At 35.2% G+C, this 12,731-nt stretch overlaps 1 protein-coding gene across 1 annotated transcript; it reads left to right on the plus strand.

Moving 5' to 3' along the window:
• Nucleotides 1-1,076: 1,076 nt before the first annotated feature.
• Nucleotides 1,077-6,588, plus strand: LOC142623492 (monooxygenase 2-like). The gene is made up of 5 exons (XM_075796921.1): nt 1,077-1,373; nt 3,767-3,829; nt 3,927-4,107; nt 4,834-5,059; nt 5,707-6,588. The coding sequence occupies exons 1-5, from the start codon at nt 1,153-1,155 to the stop codon at nt 6,282-6,284; spliced, it is 1,269 nt and encodes a 422-aa protein (XP_075653036.1). The 5' UTR covers nt 1,077-1,152; the 3' UTR covers nt 6,285-6,588.
• The last annotated feature ends 6,143 nt before the right edge of the window (nt 6,589-12,731 follow it).

Consider the following 12,731-nt stretch of genomic DNA (forward strand, 5'->3'; position numbering starts at 1 on the left):
CGATACCAAATTTGAGTTTGTTGAGTGACAGTGAGAAACGGTGGTGGTGGCTGAAAGGGTAGAAAATTGCAATGTGGGAGTGGTCCTTCGATTCAGGCGGTGTTTCAGGCAACTTCCGACGAAATGAGGGAGGAGGAGGGTATTAAAAATTTTGAGGGTATTGTATATTGAATTTAGTATATGTGTCCCACTATTATTGGTTAGTCCTACCAAATAGATGTGCTGATGTGGACTGGAGAGAGTATCTTCTTTTTTTGAATTTTTTTTTTTAACGCAAAACAAACCAACTATTTCTAATTATCATCACATCCTAGTGATCCTACCAATATAATACAAATTTGTGACTTGACAAAGGTGTCACAAGCAGATAATGAGGCACGTGTTCTAGCGACAGCAAGAAACAAACCCCCCCACCCCACAATGGCAAGATGGCTGGCGGCTGGTCGCTGGTGGCCTGGCCTGATAACGCTTCCAATGAATGCAGATTCGAAGTTTCAAATCACCATATGACAGATCGCCATCTAGTCTAAATTTCTGAGAGTATCTTATAAGATACTTTCTCAAATGTCAAATGAATGACGTACGGTTTTAGTTACAATATGCCACGAATATGGTGAAATAAGTTTTTTTTTTTTTTTTTTTATTGATGCAACATAAGTTTTTTTTCTTTTTGGTTAAAAGGGTTCCAACTTGGCGTTCCAACTTTTTTGACTACTCTTTTGGTTTTTTAAATGAGAAATCATTTCTGACCAGTCATTTTTTTGACTTGTCATTTTTGACCACTCTCTTCTACGTGCAAATACACCTTCTTCTTTTTTTTCTTTTCTTTTTTTTAAGACTGCGGGTACTCTCTCTCTCTCTCTCTCTCTCTCTCTCTATAAAATTTTACTAATATGTGCAGCATACCATTTTTTAAAAAATTTTATTAAAAATTAAAAAAATTTTGACAATTTTTTTAAATCTTGACAATTTTTTTAAATCTTGATAAAAATTTTTCAAAATTAAATTTATTAATATATATCTAAAGGTCATTTATTAACTGGATTCATATATATATATATATATATATATATAACCCTCAGACCCCATTTTCATTCATGCTTGAGGTTATTTGAGAGAGAGAGAGAGATTCAGCAAGAGAGAGAGACAGAGATGGAGGAGCATGATGTGGTGATAGTAGGGGCAGGTATAGCGGGTTTGGCAACAGCAATAGCCTTGAAGCGAGTAGGGGTTAAAGCATTGGTGTTGGAGAAATCAGAAGGGCTAAGAGCCACAGGTGCAGCCATAGGTCTTCACCAAAATGCTTGGCTTGCCCTTGAAGCCCTCGGCGTAGCTCACAAGCTCACCGCCACTACTTATCCCCCGTTGAGAATGTACTGTAGTTTCGCACCATTTTCATTTCATGAGTTTCCTTTTTCCATTTCAGATAACAATTATGTGTTTCTATGCCATTTTAAATTTCTTCATGAAATTTTTAGACTTCCTTTGAAGACATTTTGCTCACTTTTATTTGCACACACTCTCGCAAGCATTCACGTTAGTCCGTTTAAATATTTCATTTTATTTTAGCATAAAAATTTATATATTTCTTTTTTTAGACAGTTATTTTTACAAAAGACTCACAGATTATCTACCGACTATTATATACCATTTTTATTTAAATAATCATTTATTATTATTTTTTTAACTTTATTTGTTCTCACAGTCTCACTTATCTCTCTTCTCTCTTTACGTTCTCTCTCATTTCTAAGCTCTCTTATCTCTTGAGCACCACAAAACTTTCATTGCTGAGCCTCTATGGTCATGGCAAGCTCACATGACCACCACAAAGGCGAACCTCCATGGTAGGACCTCTGTTTCCTTCATCTGCTTCGCGCTATCAATGCTTCTTCTTGTGCTACAGCTGTAGCCGCTGCTTCTTCTTGTGCTACTGCTGTAGCCTGTAGCCACTACTCTTCTTCTTCTTCTTCTTCTTCTTCTTGAGCGCTTCCTCTTCTTTGATGGTTCACATAAATTTATATATGGGTTTGATAATATGGTTTTGAACTTGATTTAATTGATGATTTGTTGAATGGAGTAGGTATAGGAGGAGAGAGAGAGTCTGATGTGAGAGTGATATGAAAAGTTAGAGAAAAAGTTATTAAAAAAATAAAATACAAAGCTGTTGTAAGTTTGGATTAGCTTTTGTTTGTTTTAGCATCGTTTATCTCCATTCTTATACTGGTATTTAATTTTTACTTATTTATTTTTTTAAATATATTTTTAATAAATGTTTTATTTTTTTCTTAATCTCATTTAAACATTATTTCTTTTTTCATTATTTATTCTTTTTATCATCATTTATTTTTTTTATATTCATTCTAAACAATTATATTTTTCAATAAAAAGTATTATATTCACAATATTTTTCGTAATACTTTCACAAGAATCGCATCAAAATTTTATATAGAAAGTTGTTACTAGTTTTAATTTGAACACACTGCTAAATTTTTTTTTACTCACCAATATTAGCTAATAACAATCTATTACTTAAGATTTATTGTGAAAATATTGTAATAGCATTTTTTAATTACCATTTCTTATTTTTTATATTATTTTTCCTTTCTTAATTTCATCTATACGTTTTTTTTCTCTCTTGGTTTTTTCTCCACCACACACATATCCCACTCCTATCTCTATCTACCCTTCTTTTTCTTTTTCTAGTTCATTCCGGGTCTCTCTCTCTCTCTCTCTCTCTCTCTCTCTCTCTCTCTCTCTCTCTCTCTCTCTCTCTCATTTTTTACTTTTTCTATTTCTACTTAATTTTAGAATACTCTTTAGCATGATCTTTTGACTTTTATTTCTACTTTTATTTTCTTTCATCTTAGGCTCACTTCACACACATAGTCGACCATGATCTTTTGACTTCTCCTCTATATTTGCATTATTGTTTTTTATTTTATTTTTCTTCATCTCACTTCACTCACACACACAGCCGGCAGAGAGAGTTGGCCTTCATCTTCTTCTTTTTTTCTTGTTCTGATTCACTTTGTTGTTCCAATGGAGCTTAAATAGGCTTTCATGTTCTTGATCTGTTGTTTTTGTTTTGATTTTAGATTTTTTGTTTTAATTAAATTTGTCTTTTTCCCTGTTCTTGATCTGTTGTTTCTATTTTGATTTTAGATTGTGTTTGTGTTACCGTTTAATTCATTTGAGAGAGAGACAGATAAACAAAGAAGAGAGGAGGAAAGAGAAAGAATATTTTTTTTATTCAGCCGTGTATTTTTTTAAGATAAAATAATGATTTGGAATTGCTACAGTATTCTCTAGACTAAGAGAACTACTGTAGCAATTTCAAAAAATATTTAGAAAAGTTTTGTGTTTAGAGAATTTGTTGGAGTGTGAACAGTGGGGTTTTCTTTCCAAAAAATGGATATAGCTAATCTATTGGAGATGCCCGCTTCTAGCTTTATTATTTATCTACAATATTTTGAAGCTTGCCTTCCAAAAATATACTTAAAGCTTTTTTTTTTTTTTTAATTATTAAAGTATAACTGCACTTTCTCTGATAAATAAATAAATAAAATTAATCCAAAGAGCGCATAAATCTCATCTTCATTCCATACTCTTATAAAATTAATATGAATAAGTGGAAATATATTATGTCTAGAAAATATATGACCATGTCCATATATGGACATGGTCACATGGACATGGACATGGTCATATAACAATTAAGATTTTGATCAGTATTATTTTATTTATTTTTCCTTTGTTTCTATAATAGGGCAAACGTAACAGATATTGATACCGGAGCAACTCAACAGATCGCTTTCCCCCAACCTGATAAGTATGTTACTTAAACCGTATCTTTCATGTTTTCACCTTCAGATCCATCCCCTAGTTCACTAAGCTTGACCCATTATTTCTCTCTTGTGGTGGCGCAGGCATGGACATGAATCTAGACCAATACATCGTAAAGCTTTATTGGAAGCTCTGGCAGAAGAATTGCCAGTGGACACCATCCGTTTCTCTTCCAAGCTCGAGTCCATTGTAGGCCTGCAGGCAGAAGAAGGCTCATCCTATGCTATCATTCACATGGAAAATGGAGTTAGCATCAAAGCAAAGGTGAATTATATACTAAGCACATTGTTAAGGATAACTTTTTTCCTTAATAAATTGTCTACCATTAATACAATTTTTATTTTGCACTAATCATGAGGAAAAAAAAAAAAGCAATTGAAAAAAAAAATGTTAAAAATTGTGTGCCTAGACTCATTGATGTAAGCACAATCCCTCAAAAAAGTTATTTTATACAAGTAAAAAATTCCTTATATTACCACATAAATCCTTATAAGTAAAAACTTTTCTTTATAATCCTATTACCAAATAAATCTTTATAAACCCTAAACTTACCATGAGTCAAACCTTAAACCTTTCTAATGGGTTTGGTGGCCTAGTAGAAGGGGCCTTAGGCCAACAAGACTTTAATATGCAAAGCTCTTAGATTCGAGCCACGGCTTTCCCACCAGCGACAAGTTAGTGCTCTTTATATTTTATTATAAATGAAGTCTGAGCCTAAAAGTGATTAGGGGCTATTAATGTAACAGTGAGGTAGAGAAGTCATAATAGTTGCCCCTCTCCTAACCATTTTTTATTTACCAAAAAAAAAAAAAAAAACCCTTAATCCTTGTTTTATAGGAAAGAGACTACAATGTCATTGAGTATAATAAGCTCATATTGAGATCCACCTTATAGCCTCAACTATGGGCCCATATTATACCTCTTAATTAGTAGAGGTTACACTTTACATGCCTAATTGCTAAATTTGTTTCTCAATTTTGCATGTTACAGGCTCTGATAGGGTGTGATGGGGTTCACTCTATGGTGGCCCGTTGGTTAGGACTGACCATGCCTGTCGATTCAGGCCGATGGGCAGTGCGTGGGTTGGCCATATTTCCTGAAGGCCATGGGTTAGACGTTGACTTCCAACAATTTGTAACTATTGGCAAAAGAGCTGCCTTTGCTGCCCTCAATGATAAAGAGGTCTACTGGTTTATCACAGGCAAATCCTCAAAAGGTTAAGCCTTTTCATTCCACCTTCATACCTTATCTCTTATATTGATACTAATCTTGTCAAAGGTTTTCAACATTGAGTCCATATTATTGAGTACAAATTCTGACTAGCTACCTTGACTTGCATTTTAAGTGACTATGCCAGTTTTCCCAACCTCACGTAAACTTTCTACTATGATCATTAATACAAGTTGGCTACCCCACCCCTAAACAAAATAATCCTACTGGAAGAGTCATATTTACCAAAACATGAGTATACAAGCATGAGTGAAGCCTCACATTGAGAGAAAATAAATAAATAAATAAAAGCTTGAGGAATTAATATAAAATAATTGTGTCATAACTTAATAGGCTTAAACTTTTAGATTAAGTGATCTCTACTTAATGCCCATCAATCAAATATTTTCATTTTTTTGTCCATGTTTACAGCTATTTGATACTCTAAAAACAAAGAAATGATGGGCAACATCAATTAGATTGATTGAGTCAAAATTGGCAATGAATTTGTAAATTGCATGATTAGTCACCTCACCAATCTATTACCAATTAAAAGGAGTGAGTATTTTTGATAAATCATTGGTTCTCCCAAAAACTTAAACTGAATTCAATAATTTTGACTATTACAAATTCTAACAATCTTTATCAATCCAGGTGAGGATATCCCACACGACCCTGAGATGATAAAAAAAGAAGTTATTAGTAACTTTGCCAAGAACTTCCCTACATCATACTTGAGAGTTGTCCAGCATTCAGATCTTTCAACAGTGACTTGGGCTCCCCTGTTGTTTAGATTTCCATGGGACGTAATACTTGGAAACGTGAGCAAAGGGAATATCACAGTGGCTGGTGATGCTATGCATCCTATGACACCTGACCTAGCACAAGGTGGTTGCTCAGCATTGGAAGATGCTGTTGTTTTAGGTAGACACATTGGGAATTTAATCATCAAGAACAAAAAGATTGTGGCAGGAGATCAAGTTGCTGAAGCCTTAGAAAGATACGTTAAGGAAAGGAAGTGGCGTGTTGCTAAGTTGATCGTGGTCGCATATCTAGCGGGCTGGGTGCAGCAAGATGGGTCTGGATGGTTTATGAAGTTCTTAAGGGATTCAATATTCTATAGATATTTTTCTAGTTTGATGTCTAATGATAAGCAGTATGATTGTGGGAAGCTGCCTTGTGTTTCATCATCAAATAATGAATTGGACAATGACCCAAGAAAAATTTACTAACTAAAATCCCGGATCAAGTGAAGTGGGAGTGTAGTGGCAATTTATGTGGCAGCTACATAGGCGACAAGTGCCATTTATTTATTAGTCTATTTGTCTTTAGTATTCATTCAAAGTTAATTATAAGTCTTGTTGATAGTTGTTTCAGCCTAATAAATTTGATGTGATGTGAAGTCAGTCTAAGGAGTTGTCATCTGTATTGGATGTTATCAAGCATTTAGTTGTAAGCATGTATTTCACATTCAATGTATTCACCTATAAATTTCAATAAGAAATCAAAAGAATTCTAAGAGTTTTTATTTAGAAATTTTTTTGCAAGTGTCCTTACCTTGGAGTTGAGTTATTCCTCCTAACAATCAAGTGTGTGACTTGGTCACGTTCAATGACATCCATTACCTCAGGTTGAGTGGCATCCTAGAACTATTCATCTTATCATTTGGTTAAATCTTAGAGCGTAATTTCTAAATCTCAAAAAGTTTATATTTAACTCCCAAATTCAAGAACAATTTATTATAACCCCTTACCATCTGAATTGGAGTCCAAATTGGACATGCAGATTACAAAACCTCTCATTAATTATGATTCACATTGTAAATACACTTATAGTATAAGGTGGATAATTGTCAACCAAACTGTTAATTTTTTTTTTTTTTTTTGAGAATCAAGACTTGAACTTTATTAGAAAAACAAATCAGCCATCACTACAAAAAAGGGGTCTATAGCTGCGTTTCAAAAACGTGGCTATAGACCCCGAAAATGCGGCTATAAGCTATAGCCGCGTTTTCTAGAGCCGCGTTTACAACCCAGGCCTAAGCGGCGCAGTAACAACCCCTACAAGTTTGTAGCCGCGTTTTTATAACCGCAGCTAAAGATCAGACCTAAAGCCGCGTTTTTTAACCACGGCTATAGGCTTCGGGTCTATAGTCATATTTTTGAAAAACGTAGCTACAAACCCGCTTGAGCCACGTTTATAACCGTGGTTATAGGCTACGAACTATAGCTGCATTTATAAAAAATGCGGCTATAGGCCCTCTTTCAACTATGTTTGTCGACCAAAGCCTAGAAAATATAGCCGCGTTTTTAAAACGCGGCTATAGCTTTTTTCTTTTTTTTGCCTCTTTTTTTTTCTTTCTTTTCCCTGTTATCACAACTGAAGAATTTTTCCCTGCTATCACAAGTTCCCAACACAATACAACTAATCCCAACATCACAACTTCCCAACACAAGTTCCATAAACAAGTTCCTAACACAAAAATTGCCAAAATAAACAAGTTCCCAACATCACAAAAAATAAATATTTTTCTTGAAATAACTTACTTTTAATGAACAATTTGTCCAATTTTTATCTTGATTACCTTCAATAAATAAATAATAGCTTGAATGCTTATGATTTTAGCAAAAAAAAAAAAAGGTAATGGCAATCGACTTCAGGCTTCGATGATAACACTCATCAATCACCATCTTCACTATAATGGGCCTTTCTTTTGGAGTTGGAAACTAGATGTTCGACCAATCTCTCAAGGCTTCACCCCTCTCATCCGGTCATCTCCTACCAAAAAGCAAATTAGAGAGAACAATTTTGACAATTAATAAGTTGCAGAAATTAGGGACTTTTTACAGCAAAAGCAGCCCACAGCAGCAAATAAGCCTAACAACTTTGGCATTTGAACATCAAAATGATCAAAAATTTGCTGCTCGGATCCGTCCAACTTTTTGCGTGATTAACTTGTCTAGCCCACCCAATTTCTTGCCAGATTTACCTGGAATTTTATTGAAGCAACGTGAAGTTATTGTGTTCAACTCTCGAGTCTTCAACACTAACTTAGTTGGGCAGAAAAGGGAGATAACATAAGATGTAATTCATAAGATAAGGGGTTCTAATGAAATATTTGGGGAAAATTAAATTAAATGTAGTCTAAAGAGCTGAAATGTATATTTTTGAATGTGGAATTAGGCATGATAAACCTTGAACCGAACTCGGCTAGATCTAAATTTTGGTTGATTAAGGTATGCCAAAATGTTTATATTCGATGATGTGGGATGAACACAATGAATATGCTAGCTTAAATTAGGGCAAATAAAAAGTTTGTATGTTCAAAACTCTCCATTTTTTTCAATAGTAACATGATGTTTTCTTATTTGTGACATATTTGGATAATTACTACATCACATGAGCATGGCCTCCATTTTGTAGAGAATCAATTCACCAGCTGAGGTGGATACTTAACATCTTCCTATTTCAAAACTTAACCTTCAATCTTGAATCATTGGTTCTTAAACTGAGCTTTATCTTGTAATTTTACTTTTTTAGAATAAAACTAGGACCAAAGTGCTATAATTCTTGGATAGTATCTATGACCAAAACTTTTGATGTTATTTTTCTATCAAATGTAAATTTTGATTCATATCAATAAAATGATATATATTCCAGCCATAAAATTTTGAGAGACACATCTCACCCATTTAGGTGGGCTTTGATTCAAACCAAACCTAAGTCCATTATCAAGCAACAGAACTTATTAAAGAATCTAACACGCAGCAATTCCAAATTCGATAGCAGACATGGAAGACAAAAAGGTATTAGAAAAATATATGGGAGTTCATTAAAAAAAAAGTACAAATGGGGGGTTGGCCAAAGAAGCATAGTTCTGAAACAACATTCTACACAAAATGTGAAAAGTTAAGACTTTGAGAGTACACAACAAAACCTATTCTAAAACCATAAATTCTCTACACCAACATAAGATAGGAACCTGCCAGTGACAGAAATGTAAACAATATGAATATTTATTTCCAAATTCAAGAAGTGACCCTTTGTGCATGCTATGTTTATCAGAAAAATAAGAACATGGATGAAGAAAACTGGTGGTGACCTCTTTGTGCTTGTCATACTCTAAATTTGGTTTCAAGTCTTATCGGGATCTTGTACATCATCTTCACAAATCCTACTCATCACTAACCAATAAGGTACTGTACTAAGCCGACATTGCAAATTAGTTGGTGATGATAGAAATATCACCAGAAGGTTTACAATATGGTCCATTGGGCTCCCAACCAATATTACACAAAACTCCTTAAGTGTTGCTCATAGCATTTAACTAAGGCCAAATTACAATAGGACTTATCAAAAAAAAAAATTGCAAAAAGACCCCTTATGATTTGGGTCAATTTCAAACAGACCCCCTCAAATTTCAATTTTGTGCCTTTTTTTTTTCTTTTTCAATTTTGTGCTATTGACCCATGATGACAAAATTGACCCCTTCATCTCATTCAATCATGTGCACTGCATGTGACACTTTATTATAATTTTTTTTTTGGTAGAACTTAATTAAAAAACTCAATTTTAATATCATTTTAAAACAAAAATGTAATGAAATACTCAAGAGAATTATAATTTAATAAAAATTCCTTTGAAAATAAATTTTAAAATAAAATATAAGCTTGGTTAATAAGAAACAAAAGAAAATTAAAGGAATATAATTTTGAATCAAATTACAATATTTTTTGCTAAGATCTACCATTGAATCATGATAAAAATGTTGATTACAAAAGCAAATACTGCCACCTAAATTCCCCCCCCCCCCCCCCCTCTCTCTTTGATCAGTTTGAAATTGACCCAAATCTAAGGGGGTCTTTTAGCACTTTGGCCTTCAATAAATTCCTTTTAATTGCACTGATATGATCAGTTATGGTTAATCAAACAATGATATCTCATATATTTACCATCAGATTTGGTATCAAATCTATTTTCTATTATCTATTTCAAAGGAAGGGATCATGCCTTAACTAATATAGATGACAATATGCAACAAAGCAAACAAACAAACAATCAATTAATCTAAGTGACGACTCCAGAACCATGGGATATGAAACTGCGCTTGAAATTTACCACTCAAGTGTGTGTGTGCTTGCATGTGTCTCTGTGTAAATCATGCCAAATAAAATGCATATGCATACTTTGTTGTCAATGAGGCTGCACAAAATGATGATGACTCCATGCCAACATGGCGCAAGTAAAACCAAAAAATTTACAAATAAAATTATAAAATCAAATAGGAAGGCTATTTGCTAGAGTTTTTACCCTATGGCTCTGCCCATTATGTGGTGCCGCTGAAGCAAGAGCTGACCAAGAGCATACAAAAGTCTGTCATCCACATAATTATTATCTCCTGGGATAGAAAACAATATATAGAAAGGGAGAACATTAGGTTAACAGGATGACCCTTCCAAAACAAAAAAATAAAAAAATACAACATTAATATCATCAATTAACATTTAAACTACAACAGATATAGTAAGGGGAAAGCAAGAACATGTACTATGATGCTAACACCGGCCCATGTATAATGATACCAAACCACCTCCAGAAATAACTTTCATTTAAGGAATCTGGGGAGTGGGGATTACATAAGTAACTCAATTAATTCCAAACTAAATGTTTTAATTTTCCAAAATTTGGTACCTTTACTGAGGGCATCAACCTCTCCAGTATCTTGTCGTTCATGGACCTACAAAAAATTTAAACTATTAAAACTCACTAAGCAACACAGTAATGAAAGTTAATACTTTCTAATGAAAAAGTCACAAGCTCAGTGATAAGCGAAGTACGCGAAAGGTAAACAGAGTCGGTACTAACTATTTGACAACATATTATTTCTTCAAAGCATTGCAACTCAGCTCAACTCAACTAAGCATTAGTCCTCACTAATTAATTTGGGGAAGAATCCATCAACAACACCACCACCACCTGCCACCACCATCATCAACAATAGCACCACCACCCAAACCCACCACCCCACCACTGTTGAACCACCCAAATCAACCCACTACCACCACCACCTATCCAAACACAACACAACCCATTGCCACCAAGCCAAACACCTACCACACCAGGACCAAAACCCATTGCCATCAAACCCATACCAAAACCATCCAAGAATCAAACCCATAGGAAAAAAAAATTTACAAAGGATCAAACCCATTGAAATCTCCACCACCAATCTCTGACCTCCACCACAATCTCCACCGCAAACCCCCTGCCACCAAGCCAACCCACCGATCAATTCATCGATCTCAACCCACATTAGCCACCACACACTAAACCAAAAACCCACCACAGGCCGATCTCCACACCTCTACCACATGCCGATCTCCTTCACCACGGGCCGAACTCCAAGCATCATCTCCATGCCAATCTAAGAGAGAGGAAGTAGTGAGAGAGACCGAGACAAAGTGAGTGCCGAGAGAGATGGAGGGAGGTTGGCTTAAAAAGGTGAGAGATCGATTTAGAGATCAGAGAGTAGTTTAGGGTTTTTTTATTTTAATTTTATACTAAGAAAGCTGCGTTTATTAAACGTAGCTCCACAGATGCTTAGAGCTGCATTTAATTAAACGCAGCTCTAAGCATCTCTTAAGCTGCATTTCTTAAACGCATCTCTTAAGCTGCATTTCTTAAACGCAACTCCAAAGAAATTGAATAAAATAAAAATTTCCGGAAAAATGGGGTGGAGAGCCACGTTTTTAAAAACGCGGCTTCAGTCCTACCCATTTAAACGCAGCTTCAACACTTAAAAACGCAGCTTCAGGGGAGGTCTATAGCCACATTTTTAAAACGCAACTATACATCGAGGGTGGAGCTGCGTTTTGTAGAAACGCGGTTCAAAGCTGACCCTATAGCTGCGTTTTACAAAAACACGGCTTAAAAGCGCGTTTTTTGTAGTGCGTAATCGGCACAGAGTACATGAGAAAGGTGTGGAGGAACATTCTCCATCCAAACCGAGAAATCTCTAACTTGTCTAGCATATTGAGCTAGGTTATGTGCTACCATATTACCCATTCAACCAACATGAGAAAAACCAACATTGCTACGTGCTATCATGGCTTTCGCTGAACAGAGAATATGAGCAAAGAAGGATAAAGATACCTCCTCCGACTTCAGAGTTTTAATAATATTTGCGGAGTCCCCCTCTAATATAAATGAAGTGAAGCCAAGCCCCTGTGCAAAAGAAATAGCTCTAGCAGCTGCTATTGCTTCAGTTATGTTTGAAGAGAAAGGAAGGCTTGCTTGCTCGGATAGGGAAGCCAGTGCTTGTCCTCTGCTGTTTTGGTAACAACTCCTATACCTACTTTGCCCATATCTCTAAACTAAGCTCCGTTGAAGTTAACTTTTATTTCCCCCTCTGTCGATGGTAACCATCGAATCTGGCTTTGAGGAGGGCCTCTGAAATGCGCAGCATCATCGATATTGGCTTGTTGGAAGATTGCTAATGCTTGAGTTGCTGTTGGTGCAACCTGTGCTAGTGGGAAATCCTTTGGAGAGGTGCGAACCTGGTTTCTGCGATGCCAAATCGTCCACATCACTGAGGCCAGCAGCTCCGGATTTTTCTATTCTTTATCCATGTAATAACCTCGCCTTAAAAACTCTATAAAATAGGGAGTTTTTTTGGAGAA

This window comes from Castanea sativa, chromosome 2 (assembly GCF_040712315.1).
Source record: "Castanea sativa cultivar Marrone di Chiusa Pesio chromosome 2, ASM4071231v1".
NCBI lineage: Eukaryota > Viridiplantae > Streptophyta > Magnoliopsida > Fagales > Fagaceae > Castanea > Castanea sativa.